The following is a 17376-nucleotide window of genomic DNA, read 5'->3' as shown; positions in this document are numbered from 1 at the left end:
ACACACACACACACACACACACACACACACACACACACACACACACACACACACACACACACACACACACACACACACACACACACACACACATACACACATACACACACACACCTACTTGCAAGCCCAAGTGTAGTGTGACAGGGGGGAAAACGGGGTATTCTTATTATTTTTCTGTTATTTATTTATGCATGTTTTTCATCTCTTAACCCCTTTTAATTATAATTATGATGTCTTAATGTATTCGTTTATTGTTGGACAATGTTTTCCCGCGGTCCCCAAGCCACTTAGCAGCAGTCTGAGTGGCAATGACAGTTAACAGCTGAGACGCTGACAGACACTCGGGCGTGGTCCCCACTGCCCAATCCCCTAGTAGGCGACGTCACCGGCGGCCAATCGAGAGCGAGGAGGGTGCGGTGAGCAGGACATGAACTAGAGCCGCGCTCATTCAAAAAGGAGACAGCGAGGAGGAAGGTTGTGTGTAAGAGCTGGTGAGGAAGCCGAGTGTGAACCCGAGAAAAGACCAGTGCATTGGGGCGGTAAGAGGGACCAAGGGCGAGTACTCACACCACTGAGAAGGACCGAGACAGTGTGAGACGCCGTGTGGGCGAGGAACCCTGCGAGAGACCAGAGCATGCAGAGGAGGAGATGAGCCTGGAAAAGCAGTGAATTCAACAGTCACCATGCAAGTGATCGAACGGAGCGGGACCTGGAGCGAGCCAAGGACGACGGGGTGGCTACAGTGTTGCACGCGCAACCAACGCAGCGGCAGGTTAATACCTGCCGTCGTTGTAAGTACTGTTTTACGCAACACTAGCTGTTTAAGCCCACTGAGTCAGAGTCCTCGCAGTATATTGTCTGGGAACGGATGAACTGGCCCTGTCTTTGTGATTTCAGATCGATGATGTAGAAGAAACAGAAGATTACCGCTTGGTCCTCCCCCCCACAGAGAAATCCCCCCATGTGCACTCAGTATATGGTCTTTATTTATAGCACATTATAGCACTTTAACAGCATTTAGCACTTTACTTACAATTAAGTTATTGATGCTCTCTGTTATTTTGCACAAATTGCTATATTTGCACAGTTCCAGCCCCATTCTCTTTTGTATTGCATTTTAGTTAGTTAGTTGGCGCCATAGGATTATTTTAGGATTGTATTGTGTTTCTTTCTTATTTGTATTTTAAAGGCACAGAGGCCTCTTGTATTAGGGAAATTCTAAATAAATGTATATTCACCCTTTTTAGCCATTTTGTCAGTCTCCGTTCTCTCCTGGGTTTTTAAAAGTGTTGTTCTCAATTAAGTTTAAGTACTTACCTGGTTTTAACTCGAACCTGTGTAGAGCCTGAAAAAGGTTTTAGTGGAGGAGTTCTTTGGCTCCTATAACAAACCTGAGTGGCGTAGTCTGCAAGTGATTGTTCCATTGGTATTCACGATAATTATGCACCCCACACTTCTAATGTGTAAATTATATTTTATTATTGTGAATCCAATGCGAATATATTGAAAGGATTAAAAAAGGGTGCCATTAAATTGGCAAGTCAAATGTGAAACAGTTGGCCACCGTCACAGTAGCATTGGCACTCTGTGGAAATGGCAGTCTTTCATGTATTCCGTGATGGTACAATCTTTGTCAAAATGACACTAATCTCATCGTCATAAATCATACCATGCGTTTGTATATTCATTTAACCCATTACGAGCAGTGCGCAGTGCGCGTTCTAGTTTACACTAAAATAAAGCAATCATGTATTCCCCCTTGAGTCACGGGCTGCCGTGACGCCACGTTAAATGAGAAATAGCAGGAAATAATCTGAACGTTTATGGAGTTATCATTGATGAATGAATTATAAACATTAATGGATGAAGGCTGGCTGTGTTTTGGAGTGTTAAATGTCCGATCTCCCGAAGAATAACCTGCGCTGGTCAAAGGTTTGGAGGGTTGGATTTATATCCTCAACCCAGCCCAGGTTGTATAACTCCATATAGGACACACTACTGTAAGTTTGGAGACCACGCTGTCCATGAAAAGATTACAGCGGCGCGGCCGTGCCAGTCCCGACTCCCGAAAAGGCTCTCCCATAAGCGCTCGTATATTTTGAAAATAGCAGATCTACAAGCTCACAACACGTTGCGACGCGTTGTGAGCTTGTAGATCTGCTGTTTTCAAATAGCCAATGCAGCCAGATCTGCAAGCTTAACCGAATGACTGTTAAAGCAGTTTGTTTAAATGAGTTTATAAAATGTTATCTTTTCACAGGGATTATTTATCATTGTGTTAGATATACATTTTGGAGTGGATACATGTGTCCAGATGACAGTCAGACAATGCTGCTCCGCAGGTCTAAGATGGAACTAACGGGTGCAGCCAAAGCCAACAACTGCTCCCGAGCAGACGTGAGATCTAAGCCTGCGGTACGCTGAACTCAAAGTCAGGATATATTGATGCCGAAAGTTGCGGTGATCTCGCCGTACGCCGATTATTTGGTCTGCACCGCGTTGATAAATGAGGGCCAATGTGTACCGATTGGCATGATTTTTGCAAAAATTTGCCTCCTAGTGGCGATATAATAGGGCAATGTTAAAAGGGTGGCATTTGCTCCTCAACGTAGTGCAAATGTGAGTGCAAAGTTCCATCGCAATCGGACGCTGCGTTCATGATTTGCGGCAGTTTGTTGAAAACGGGCCACTCCTATAAAGTCTAGATGTCAATCTTAGCCAATCAGGTCAAACAGATCCGTCTTGATCACATGAGTACCATCATGTGTACCGATTTGCGTGAAATCGATAAAATCTGAAGGCTTAATTTTTTTTTTTTTACATAAGTCGGCCTCCTGGTGGCGCTATAAAAGGCAGATGTGAGTTTTATACAGATCGGTGCAGTTATAGGTAAAAACACTAATCAGTCTGTTATAGCGCCACCATGAGGTTGATTTGAAAATGTTCAAGTGGCATTTCTTCCTGGCCTAGTGGGAATGTGCGTGCAAACTTTCACGGAAATTGCACGCTGTGTTCATGATTTGAGGCAATTTGTTGAAAACGGAGCACTGAGGATGGAATATGAGAAATACCCGTTTTGTTTAATGACTATAGAGATACTGTGTACCGATTTGTGGTATTTTTGGACAAAATATGTAGGAGTACTGTCAAAAAAAATGTTTAGCACAAATTGGCCTCCTGGTGGCGCTTTAACTGTCCCATGTGAGAACATTGGGGCAGAGGTTCTGAATTGGCATCCAGGGAGTGTGTGTGCACATCGCTGCGATCAAGCCAACGGTGCCGGAGATTAGCTGTACAGACAGAATGACGCACGCACGGACATACGGACACACACAGAAGACGGACAGGGTGTAAAACATACTCTCTCACCAGGCCGAAACAATAACAAAACTATAGCTGCAAGCCTACTGAGATAATAAGCCAAAAGGAGGATCCCCTATGGAAATAGATTATCAAGACCTCGACTACTGTTCCAGTCCTGAGCCTTATGCACTTGATTTGCACTTGATCTGGACCATGTAGCAGAGCTAGAGAAACAGATTTGGCTTGGAACGCTTTGCTGCTTCCAACGACAACCTAAGGTTTTTCACAAGGTAAGCTAAAACATTGGCCTTGATTATTTGGCCATTTTGTGTACCCTCTTTTATATACTGCCCTGATACCTATTGCAGGTGGTTCTCAAAGTGGGGTCTGGGGACCCCCAGGGGTCCTTGTTTCTAATGAGGAGACGCATATGTGTAATGAAGTTTCATGGCTGTAGGTCAAACGGTTCATGAGCTATGCCTGTTTAAAGTTTGCATTTTTTAATTGAGGGCTATAGCGCCACAGTTTATTGTAGCCAGAACTGCAAAAAAAATAAACGAGGAATAATAAAACCAACAACTACTAGAAAGAGAAGGAACATGAATTACAGTGAAAAGAAGAGGAAAAAAGAATGCTTCCGGTGAATGCTGAAAAAAGACCAACAATAGATCCCTTAAAGGGTTACACCCTGAAAGTTATAGGTACTATATTATACACATTACTTATGTATTGCATAAACAAATGTTTGATCAATATAATTAATGTATTAGGCATTATAGTCTCTCACCCTGCTTCATCTGAAACTATATGAAATATTGGATTATATTATCATCATTACTTCTATAACTCATTCACTTATACAGTCAAACGTGCATGCAGACATGTAGCACGCACACAAGCACACAAGCACACACACAAGCACACAAGCACACACAAGCACACACAAGCACACACACAAGCACACAAGCACACAATGCATACACATGCATGCAAATCAGTTAAAACTTACCAGTTTGCTGCTTCTTTTTCCAGTAGAAATATCCCAGAGTTGCTGCCAGCAGGATGATGATAATCACTGCAATAACAATCCCTACAATTGCCCCTCCAGTTAGTCCTCTCTCCTCCACTTCACTGGAAATTGCAACTGAAAGACATTGAACCGTTGTCAACACAACTGTTGTCAACACAACATTATAAAATGAAATCAAACAAATCAACAGTGGTGTTAAAGTGGTTGGAGACACTGGCCCTCATTTATCAACGGAGCGTATAAACCGGCTTATATTTTTCCATATATTCGGCCGTACACCAACGTCGAAGTCACATTTATCAAAGGATCCTATACAGCCGATCCTAGCGTATATCAGGTCGGAGCTTTGATAAATCTCACGTCTGAAAACGAGCGTCATTTAAATAACACGCCCTTAAATATTCTCAAAACGCCCCGATTTTACGACATGAAGATTGAAGAACCAGAATACGACCAAAGACATCCTCATGAAAAGCCAATAAGAAAGAGTTTCCCCCGTTCGCCTCACCACACACGAACACGCCCCTCTCTCTCTCACACGCACACACACACACACACACACACACGCCCGCCCAGCTGTGTTTTTCATGTAATCCGTACCGTAGCGGTACAATCTTTGTCACGTAGGCTTGTAGCCTACATGAATGACATATTATGATACCAATCACATCGCCATGAATGGAATACGTTGTATATTAATTTATTTAACCCATACCGAGCAGTGCACAAGCAGTCATGTAGGATATTCCCTGTGAGACTCGGACGGGCGGCAGTGATTCCGTTCGCGCCATGTTAATAAGAGATTGGAGGGTCAGGTTTATATCCTTAACCCAGCCAGGTTGTAGTCTTCAAAACTCTCTATGACATAACTCCATAACATAGGACAAGCTACTGTAAGTTTGTACACCTCACTGTCCATGAAAAGATCGTCGGGAGTCCCGAAAATGCGCTCGCAGAAGCACTGTATATTTTGAAAATAGCAGATCTACAAGCTCACAACGCGTTGCGATGCGACCCGTTTTTGAGCTTGCAGATCTGCTATTTTAAAATAGCCAATGCAACTGAATGACTGTTAAAGCAGTTTGTTTAAATTATGTTATATTTTCCCAGGGATTATTTATTAGTGTAGTAGATATACATTTAGGAGTGGATTATGTGTCCAGATGCCTGTCAGACAGTCAGACAATGCTGCTCCGCAGGTCTAGAATGGAATAAACGGGTGCAGCAAACGTCAACAACTGGTCTCGACCAGACGTGAGATCTCAGCGTATGATAGGATGAAGCCCACGTCAGGATATATTGATAAATGCCGAAAGGTGCGGTGATCTCGCCGTGCGCCCATTATTTGGGCTGCACCGTGTTGATAAATGAGGGCCACTGTACTGTGGCCTAAAGCTCACAGGTTTGTTTCCTGCCTGGTCTCCATTAACAGCCATGTGTCCTGCATGGTACAGTAAGTCAATCTGGATAAAAGTACATTTCCTTTGCTTATCAAGGAGCCCAAGACATCCTCCTTGGTTTTGAGTCCAGAGTAGAAGCAGATTCACACATGGAGGAAGACTAGACTTTGAGATGAAATGACAACCTGATGTAGCGGTTGACATTGTAAGTTGTATGTTATTTACATGTTGGTGAGATAGATAGATGCAGATTAGGACCACGGTCCAATGTACATAGTTTTGAAAATAATGCAGAATGTGTTGTACATAGCTACACTACAACTGCAGTAAATAGAAGTAACCACAGCTGTAAATTAGATATATAGCTACCTCTGGCCGGACCTGGGAAGAAACTTCTCTCAACAGTGTGGTTGATGTGTGTTAAGTTAACTCTGCAGGTCATGTTCCCTGTTTGCGTCACCGTCACATTCCTCTGGACAATGTAACAGTGTTGAGATTGAGAACGATTGACTGGTGGTTCAGCAGGGAGGAGGTTTCCATCACCATCCAGCCAAGACACCTCAGGTTGTGGATACCAGCACCCAGAATCACATGTCAAAGATAAGCCATTTGAAGAGATCACTGGCTGAGACACAGCCCCTGCAAAAAAAAACGATATCTAAATATAAATCAATATACATCCATCCATCCATCCGTCCATGTGTCAGAAAATGACACATGGACACATGGACTTTAAACACATGGACTTTGGACATCACGTTCAAGCAGTCTCACTTCACCCATTTTCAACTTATCTTTCTATAATTGGTCCTCACTAATGCTCATTATAACATGGTACCATATTTGTCTACTCGTTCTGTGTCTCAGAGAAGGGCTGTGGACCATTAAGAAACTTTTGTATTAATGCAAGAACAATGGCTTCTATTATAACATGTTTACTTTCTAGGAAGAGAAAGCCTGCAAAATTAAGGAAACACAGAGAAAAGATTTTGTCTATAAGGCCAAATTAACTGAAATATAATATTCAAATAATCTATTTGGGGACTTGCGTCATGATCCAAGGAATCCAGGGGATTATTATATTTGTTAGTTTTTCTGATGTTCCGTATGTTCAAGAGTTATAGGCCAAAGCGTAAATTGGCCTGTTATAGCGCCTGCGCTATAACAGGTTTGCGCTAGAATCAGATTTGTGGCATTTTGTGCAAAACTGGCCGCTCCCGCAAAATTTGGAAGCCAATCGTAGCCAATCGGAATGGAATATGAAAATATGACAGATACGTATTGATCACATGACTACAGTATATAGTACTTATTTGAGTGAGCATTGAAAAATCTGTAGTAGTAGCAAACAAAATAGCAAATATCAGCCTCATGGTGGCGCTATAAAAGGGCGATTTGAAAATGTAGGGGTGCATGTTCTTCCTTGGCCTTCCGGGAGTGTATGTGCAAAGTCTCACGCTGATCGGTCCAGCAGTGCTCGAGATTACCTACAGTTGGACAGACGGACAGACAGACGGACAGACAGACATATTCACGGGAGCAAAAACAGATAATATTTTGAGTGCTGGCTGATCTCAATTTTCTTCACCATCTTCCATGGATCTCACTTAAGGCAAAGCCTAAATGTAAACCAACTTACCAAGTTTTGTTCAGGTGTATGTTCATTTGTAAAACCCATAGTTTATAGCAAAGATTATTTTCTCAATTGTTCATGTACAACTTTTGCTAGTTTCTGCTTGTTTCGTAAAAATGCATGTTTGAAATCCTGCATTTGTTTTAAGTTACTTAAGTTTCTTAAGCATATTGTTTACTACACATAGTGACTTAAATAACGATTGCATTCTGTTTTTTTTTTTTTATCAGATCAGACTGTTACATCTCTTCTCAATTTAATTAATGGTAACATCTGTTTAGTTTGATATGGCAATTTGATTCATACATGATGTAACCTACTTACATCATGTCCCATCATGATTTATAAATAATATCGATCATCCGTTTAATTCGGCGAGCGATGCCGTCGCGCGACGGAGGGGAAAACGGGCTTGAAACAGGAACTACAACTAGGCGCTAAAGCGAAGCAGCTAACCATAGTGTTTCTAGGATGAGTGTGTTGACGTCTCGGAGGTACCGAGACGCTGAGTCGAATGAAGGGTACTTCGCAACGCTCTGCACGGCTTTAGCTCGCTCTGAGGTGCCTCTCCTGGCTCAAGTCCCCTTCATTCTGCACGCCTCTGTCGGTGTCCGAAGACAAGCGCTCCTGCAACCTGCTCATCCTAGGGAAACACTGCGGCTCCTGGTAGGCCCCGGCACCGAAAACCGAGACAGGACCGTGTTAAAGGGGAGTTCCAGTCATTTTAGGTGTTTGCTTTGATGTGTCGCTAATCACTCACCAACATACCAGGGGCAGTTGACTTTTTTCATAGAAGCCCCTGTTGTCCATTGTGGAGACCCCTTCCACTGGCATAATGGAGTAATGCAGATAAACAAAAATCGCCTATTTTAGCTGCTCCAAAGTTGTTGTTTTTTCCACTAATCCTCATTATGCAGTGTACTGACACTCAAACATGCACTGAATGTCCCTTATGAGCTGCCGTTCATGCAGAACGACATGGAGCTGGTTGCTTGTTTCTCCGAGGACTAGCTTCACGACGGGCCTGGTATGTTGGTGAGTGATTAGCAACAAATTAACATCAAAGCAAACACCTAAAATGACTGGAACTCTCCTTTAAAATGTATTGTCCCTGAATCGTATCGTATATTAAATGTATTGGAGGTGAGACACTTCTACAATATATTTGTCTGTCTATCCGTCTGTCTATAGATATGCATCTATATGTGCTTCCAGGGATGTTTAAACAGGTCTATGGAAGGAGAAGTCAATTACAGGAGAAGTCTTACAAAAACCTACAAAAGCCTAAATGAAAGCTTAATGAATGCTATTTTGTCCTGTTCTTTTCTTCCTTGTTTTCCCATCCAAATATTGACAAATAAATCATACCAACAAGGAGCTGGATCAAGGAGCTGGATCTCTGGAGCTGCAGGGTTGGAACAAAACATTTGTACGTCCCCTCGTCTGAGAGCTTCACCCTGAACAGCCTCAGTGAGATGTTTCCATCAGATAGCTCCTCATCAAACAGGAACGTCCTCCCTTTGTACAATGGGTTCTGATATTGGGTATTCACATCTTTTCCATCTTTGCGGAGATGCACATATTGCTTCAGGTCGGTTCTGGTCCAATCCACTGTCTTCTTCGCCATGTTGACAGATGGTTCAATGTGACAAGGAAGGATCACATCATCTCCCACTTTGGACAGCACAGCCTGAGAAGACCCGATCACCTGAGGTTCACCTTAAAACAAAACAAAATGGCTTTAATATAGTGACAATCTTTCACTTTTGTTTGATGTTTTAGATGTGTGCTGTTAAAGGTGTTAAATAGCTCTATATTCCCATCCTATAATTCTACAAAGCTCTGTGCGTCTGTACAGTAGCTCTGTCTGTCTGTGCCCAAAATCTCTTCTGCCCGGTTCTCCTCAGTGGCTGGAGCAATTGATCTGCATTTGCACACAGCCATTGACCATTACCATGTGCACGGAACACCGAAGCCCGTTTTTCGCTTTCCCCAAATGTCAGCTGTTTATTAGCGTTTTTGTGCTTGCTGGCTCCCGGGTTGCCAAATCATGTGCGTCAAACAAGCGCCGGTGTCTGTGAAACAAGCGGACCATGACGCGCGTGTGGTGCTCATATCCCCCGACGGGTATGGTCTAGTACTAATAATTGCTATAGAGTAGTGTTTCTCAACAGCGGCGGTACAGCGCCTCAGGGGGCGTACAGAGACGTTTGGGGGGTGCTAGAAGCAGTGTTTTTAAAGTGCACATTTCACCCAAAACCTTTTTTCATTAACTCTGCTGTCAAATGAGGCGTGGTTTCTGAATTGTGTGTAGTGATGATGGATGATTGGCTAGATTTGTAAGTGTTGAATGGGGTTTGTACAGGTGGAAGCATGTCTGTAAAGGCTACTAAAGCCTAATTTATACTCCGACGTACGATGGTGTTGCTTGCAGAAAAGTACATTATGTACAAGCCAACAACTTGTCACGATGCAACACGTTGTTGGCTTGTAGATGTGACCTGTGACAGCTTTCACAGGGCCTTCATGGTAACTGTGTGACACTGTGACAGGGTACATGGTACTGGTCATTGTGTTTGCATATCATGGTCAGTATCATACCAGTATTATGCCAGTATAATGGTCAGTGTCATGGTCAGTATCATGCCAGTATTATGTCAGTATCATGGTCAGTATCATGCCAGTTTTATGTCAGTATTATGGTCAGTATCATGGGACATGATATTGACCATGGTACGTATCATAATATTGACTAATGTACTGACATGAAACTGACCATGATACTGACCCCATGATACTGACATGATACTGACCATGACACTGACCATGATACTGACCTGACAGTGACCATGATACTGACCAATTATACTGACATGATACTGATCTGATAGTGACCATGACACTGACCAATTATACTGACATGCTACGGACCATGATACTGACCATGATCATCAATTTCCAATACATGTATGTAACTAAATTGAAGGAAATGCAGTAATTTCAATTTACCACGAGCATGAGCATCGTTAGACTATATGAATGGAGCTGAAGGCCATTCTTATGCCATATTCGGGAAGGCAGCCGAGCCTTCTATGCATGTATATCCATTGAAGCAGACGGTCTCTCCACTATTAAAATCATCACAACTCCCTGAATTTTCAAACGATTTTCAAGTGGTTAAGTTTGTAACAAATGCCAGACATGGAGTAATGGCCTATACTTAGTCTAAAATGCATTTTCATACCAAAATACTTTTATCTAATCCAAGTAACATTAATAAGCATTTCTGTCAGTCCAGTCACTGGAATAGACAAACATGAAATATTCAGGCCACATTGCAGAATTTCCTTTTCTGTCTATATCAAACATCCTCATCATGCTATTCAGGTCAGAACACAGCTATGGATGTCGTTTTTAGGTCCAAACATTAAATAAAAAATAACACAATTAAATAAATAAACGACAAATAATTAAATATTTATTATTTCATTTTTGGACCAAAAAACTTCTATTTGTTATCAACTTTGAAAGACATATAATGACCATCATTGAGGTTTTTTTTTTTTTTTTACAAAAACAGCAAATATCGGTTTGAGACACAGTCAGTCTGTGTCTGTGTTCAATATTTTAATGGCACTGAAACATAACACATAACACTCCAAGACAGTTGAAAGCAATTATCCTCCTGTATTAAAATTGCCTAATGGCTCAACGGTTGGTGGGCGGACGGTGGGTGGACATCACAAACGTAACACCTTCCGCACCAACACTAGTCAGGGGTCTGCCATCAGAATAGCCACACATTGCTCCGCCCCCTCTGTGTTCCTATTGGCTGGGCTTTAAACAGCCATAACTCCTGTTCCCAGCATGCTAAATGCCCCACATTTGGTAGGTGCACTTAGACGGCCATTAAGGACAGGCTGTTTTGCTTAATTAGTTCAATGGTGCAACCTGGAAGTGGATCTGTTCACTTCCAATTTTACCAGGACGTGGTCGTAGACCCCTACCTCCGGTCGCACAGGTATGACAGTGGACCTGGGTGCTGCAAGTGTATCGCTGCTCGGCAGCAGTGTTACAGTGGTTGTTGAACAACACATCTTCGTTCTGAACCAATCTCATACCAAGCTGCACACAAACGTCTGTTTGTACAGTACAGCCACAAGCTGCACACAAACTGACCATGTCTTTGGGGCCCTGTTTATTCAGTAAAATTATTCAGTGTGGAGTTTGGCAGGTTCCAACTAACTAACTAGTTGCTGCAGGCTGCCTCTTATGAGCTTGCCTTCCCCAAAATGGCGCCCACAGATACATAAGGCCCGATAGGAATCGTCTACCTTTTTATGTCTATGATCAAGGCTATAATGAAGAAGGTACAGTCGGCCTACGGGCCAGGCAGACGCCACTGATGCACACGCATTGGGAGCCAAAACTGGAGTCGTAAGTTTGTGGAAATACATTGAAGTCTATGGTAGCCGGCTGGACCAGCTTGTGAACAAACACTATTTCTGAACAATTGCGTCCTTTGTCAGTTAATAGGTTCAGGAATATAATAGAATAGATATTGTAGGTTGTTTTCCAATCCATTTTTTTTCTATGTGCACACTGTATAATTTTATTGAGGCATCTAAACAGCAGCATGTATCGTTTCTGGCAGTGTTGCCAGATGTTGTGAGAGAAATAAGCAACCAGGTCTAGGAAAACAAGGCCAAAGGAAGCAACTAGGGCACTAGGCCATTAATGGCACTTTAAACTTATATACCGTATACATTGAAAATAGGCGATCTACAAGCTCACAAGCTTGTAGAGCTGCTATTTAAAAAACATCTTGAAATAAAATATTTGGAATATTTTTGAAACATTCTAACAACACAAATCTGGTACAGGGCTAACTGTAACAAAACATTTTCAGATGGATGTTAGGGACAAATACATATTAATTAGGGGGTCCATGGCATGAAAATGTTTGAGAACCACTGGTTAAGAATAAGATAATTAAAAATTTGTGAAGCAAGCCCAAAAAAGCTACCAAAACTACCAATATTTACAAGCAACTTCACAGAAAAATTTGCCAAAAGTCGCTTACAATAAGCGGACATGGCAACACTGATTTCTGGCTCGGCAGTATCGCGAGATTTGGTTGTCAGGCGGTCAATGATGGAGGAGCACCCAGCTGCGGACTCGCAGACGAGACCTGGTGTGTGAGCGCTGATATGTGAGCGCTGCTGTGTGAGGGACCGGAAGTGTTTATTTATTTTTTTCGCGCGTGCACAAGTGCGTGCAGAAGCATGCACAAGCCTGCGTGCGCGTGCGCGCAGGTAGATTTGCTGAAATACTTCGAATATTTTACTAATTTCTCTCTCTTATACCATCGCCCATTTTCTGCCAAAAAAAATCATACCTACAAGCCCGAAAAAAATGACTTTTCTGACAGAACCTCCAGGGGAGTCGCTCGGCTGCCCGACCCGTCCGAAGGGCCACCCTTCCTGGGTACCAGATGGGCCTCGGAGTTCCAGGGGGGGTCCCTAGTTGTCCCTGCCCGAGCCCCGGAGCAACTCAGCTCCGGATCTCCGAGGCGCACCTCCAGAGCTGGGAGGGGGCCACTATCCCATCTGGAACCCAGGAAGGGTGGCCCTTCGGACGGGTCGGGCAGCTGAGCGCCATCCCTGGATGTTCTGTCAGAAAAGTCGAAAATTCTTCAAAGTGTCGGGAGCTCCAGTGTCCCGTGGACCCCGGGGCCGGTAGAGACGGATCCCGGCCGCCAAGGGGACCTCCGGACACCCCGGACACCCCCAGACTCCCGTGGACCCCCGGCCAGGCTTGTAGATCTTCGATTTTTGGCAGAAAACAGGCAATACCTCTGTAACGGTGGGTCGCCCAGGGACGGTGGAGGGCGTGTTGGATCCGGGTCGGCGAGGCGCACGCGGTGGTGCCGTCCACCAGGGTATGTGGGTCGCTCCCGAATTATTATTATAATAATAATAATTCATATTATTATTATTATTATTATTATTATTATTATTATTATTATTGATTATTTAATTAAAAAATTAAAACTTAAATGTGTGATGTCTTCTTTTATTTTCCAAAATCAATTACTTTACAAAGGTCTCAGTCATTCAGAAATATATTTTGATCATGAGCTGGTCCACCAGGCTCTCATTAACTCCAATGCATTCCACCGAACTCAAGATTGCAGCCTGGCTCCCATCTGCCGGCTGGAATTGCATGATAGCAAAAATGACATAGATGACCGTACCTTCTTTTCTATATACCTTGACGCAACCATAGCACGCAACGTGGTGACATCACTTCTGCGTTCCATTCTTACAGTGGGAGTCGTCAACCAGTATAAGTGTCGTCACTCTCATATTACACCAGATTTGGATCCGGAACGCATTCTTGCGGGCACGTGCATGCCCGTGCATGTATGTGCGAGCGCATGCGTGCAGCTCAAACAGCAGTGGGGACGCCGCTGGCCGCTCCCATCCGCTCCCGTGCCACTAGTAGTAGCCTTGGATCAAGACTGGCCTAGATTTCTTTTAGATTCTCACATTTGTGTCAGAATCGATTAAAATAAATCTATGGAAGTCTTGGTCCAAGGCTAGTATCACTATAGCCTTTCCTGCATAAAATGCGTTTTTAAGCCTGTTAAAATAATCCGAGAAATAGGCCTATTCCAATTCCATGCTAGGTTAAATCACTAGCCTTATAGATCAAGACGCTCGTAGATGTATTTGATCGATTTTGACAGTTTTATATCTACGAGAGTCTTAGCGAATACCCGCGCAGTTTTCTCTGAAATGTTACCAGTAAAGCCCATATTTCTACGAACGTGTAGGCCTACCAATGCAAATATAAAGTGCTTACCCGCTTGCCCAAATGTTAACTAGTTGTCCGGAGTATTTGTGCAATGTATTAGTCCATATTTTTCAATAAAGAAGTGTTTTAATCCCGTTTGTGGCCGAACGCCATTTCCCCCTCGTTTACTTCCAGTTTACATTGAGTGTAATTCCGGCTTTCACCGAATGCGCCCCGTCACTACCACCCATTGGGAACTTCCGACAGAATCGGCCACAGACGAGATAAAAGCACTCCTTTAATGAGAAATATGGAATAATACATTACACAAATACTTCGGACACCTAGTTAACATTTGGGGCAAGCGGGTAAGCACCTTATATTTTGCATGTGTATATGTTCGGAGAAATAAGGGCTTTACTGGTGACATTTCAGGGCAAACTGTGGGGTGGTAGCTAAGACTCTCGTAGATACGAAAGTTAAAGTCAGACTCGATAAAATACACCTACGATAGTCTTGATCTAAGCCGGCTATTAAATCACAACAGGTTATAACACAATGTGCTACATGAAATCGAATATGACATCAAGGTATTTAATAATAAATGATGTAATAGGCCTAAATTATAATCCTCATGCCACTGCACAGATGTTGTAAATAATAACTAACTGTAAACAACGTTAAGTTATGTGATAATAGTTACCTGTCACAGATGTGTTGTAACAGCTGGTCCATATTACCAGGAAAATGTGTAAATAAATCCACATCGATGGTTTGACACTGACAAAATAAACACTGACTTGGAGAGAACAATATGAGACCGAGTGAACCGCCATGATTCCCTGCTCAGTGCTCCGTCGTGCATGGTTTCATTCAACTTATTTACTATACTTGGGCTAATACTTTCTACTTATCACAGGAAGCAGATAGATGTCGCAGTTTTTCCGCTTTCCTCCCGGTTTTCCACACGGCTGAAAGCTAGAGCCTGTGTCCGGTAACTTGCATAGGCTACCCCACACACACGCCCACACACACGCCCACGCCCCCACACACCCACCAGAGCTAACACACGCACGCACGCACGCAGGCAGGCAGGCAGGCACGCACGCATGCGCGCGCGCACACACACACACACACACACACACACACACACACACACAGCACACCATGCACACACACAAGTAGATGTAATTTCCAGTATTCTGGTGGATTTTGGGAGTTTGATACTTCAGGCTTCACTTATAGGATCCATTAAAAAGTTAAAGTAGCAATAAAAGAGCCATGAAAAAGCTTAAAAGTGACTCATCTCTTTAAAATTGCATTCAATTACAATGTAGGCCTATCACTTAGATACATGGAGTGTATGTGTAGGCTGCTGTATGTGGGACTAGAGTTCATCCAGACATAATATAGTGTAAATAAAGCGACAGTAAAAGAGTAGCCATGGTTCACATGACGCTTGTATACAAGCGTCATGGTGCCGAGTCCCCCTGGTCTAAAGTTGTGTTCGATTTTTTCACATTGCCATCTCTCACATAAACATAAACGTTCAGATTTCAAATATAAAGTGCTTACCACCGAGCCACGGATGTTACAAGGCGATGCGGACCGCGATGAGTACCCGTATCTCCCGTATTGTTAAATAAAAAGCATTTTAATCCCATCGCCGGCCATTTTCTCCAAATTGTCTCCGATACTTTCAACCATGCGACATTAATGGTTGGGAGGTGTATTGCACTCTGATACATTACAAAACAAAAAAAAAAAAAAAAAAGAAAATGACCGGCGATGGGATTAAAATGCTTTTTATTGAACAATACGGGAGATACGGGTACTCATCGCGGTCCGTATCGCCTTGTAACATCCGTGGCTCGGTGGTAAGCACTTTATATTTGAAATCTGAACGTTTATGTTTATGTGAGAGATGGCAATGTGAAAAAATCGAACACAACTTTAGACCAGGGGGACTCGGCACCATGACTGTCATGGTATGACAGTCATGTTTCAGGGCTAGTAAAAGAGTAACATTCCCATTCTTTCAGAAAGAGAGTTTTTTTGGGGGTGTGTGTGATAGAATCAAAGTGGCATGCATGGCAAGAGAGACAGAGACAGAGAGAGACAGAGCAATAGAGAGAGAGAGACAGAGACACAGAGAGAGAGAGAGAGAGAGAGAGAGAGAGAGGGGGGAGAGAGACTCACCTTCCAAAAAAAACAATCAAATACTGCCACGGTGATTTGCATAAAAACTCAAGGAACTAGCAAATGAACATGAATGGCCGTGGCATCAGTGAGGGGAGTGAGGGGAGGTACATGGGCCTTTGACACATGGGTTGCCACACAAAAAGGGTGTAATCCCGAAAAACAGGAGAAATGGAAGTTTTGGAATTTTAATTATTTATTTGAATCCACAAATTACAATTTACAGGGAAACGAATGTAACAGGTTTGATAGTTCATGGCACTTAAGGATACACATGGCACCTCCTAACAGCTCTCACACACACACACACACACACACACACACACACACACACACACACACACACACACACACACACACACACACACACACACACACACACACACACACACATGCACGCACCATTTCCGTGTCCGCTCTAGACCCAGATCACACCTACCTGCAAAGTGACTTGATCCAGAATCGCTGATGCTCTGCTGTTTTGTTTTATTGCCAGAATAAGTGTAGGCCAACAAAGTTGAATGGGAAGTGATGCCTAAAATTTCAATTTGGCAGAGTGCTCTTTGTGAGCAACCAACTGAATCTAATTCATCATTATTCATAAATATGATTTACCACCTGATGCAAGATTATTTCTGTATTTTATGTTTTACATTCTACCAGTAGAGGTCAGTGTTGAATCATATTTAGGAACCTGAGGCCCCCAGGAGTCAATGTTATTTGTATGTCATTGTACTTCATTATAAAAGCTTCTCGTGGTCAATTTTAAGGTGTTGTAGCCTATTTATTCATATAGTTGGAAATGTTAAGTGAAGTCAATCCACAACATTAAAATGCATGAGATAATTAAGACAAATAATTTTAAAGTTTGTGTCCAACTATTATTCAAGTTTCTACTCTGAAAGGCAGGGTGTGGAGAGTAACACACACACACACACACACGCACACACACACACACACACACACACACACACACACACACACACACACACACACGCGCACACACACTGTGT

The 17376-nt window shown here is 42.9% G+C and overlaps 1 protein-coding gene across 1 annotated transcript in view; it reads right to left on the bottom strand.

Moving 5' to 3' along the window:
• The window catches only part of LOC308101280 (uncharacterized protein), a 42974-nt gene extending 27960 nt beyond the window's left edge, over window positions 1-15014 (bottom strand). The window contains exons 1-4 of the mRNA XM_080450694.1: window positions 14868-15014; window positions 8735-9085; window positions 6103-6372; window positions 4313-4447 (exon numbers count right to left, since the gene is read on the bottom strand). Coding sequence (XP_080306820.1) covers window positions 4313-4447; window positions 6103-6372; window positions 8735-9085; window positions 14868-15000 — 889 coding nt within the window. The 5' untranslated portion in view covers window positions 15001-15014. The remainder of the gene's footprint in view (window positions 1-4312; window positions 4448-6102; window positions 6373-8734; window positions 9086-14867) is intronic.
• Between the last annotated feature and the right edge of the window lie 2362 nt (window positions 15015-17376).

Source organism: Gymnoscopelus braueri (assembly GCF_963280865.1).
Source record: "Gymnoscopelus braueri genome assembly, chromosome: 15".
NCBI lineage: Eukaryota > Metazoa > Chordata > Actinopteri > Myctophiformes > Myctophidae > Gymnoscopelus > Gymnoscopelus braueri.
This window is presented reverse-complemented; position numbering and strand designations above follow the sequence as displayed.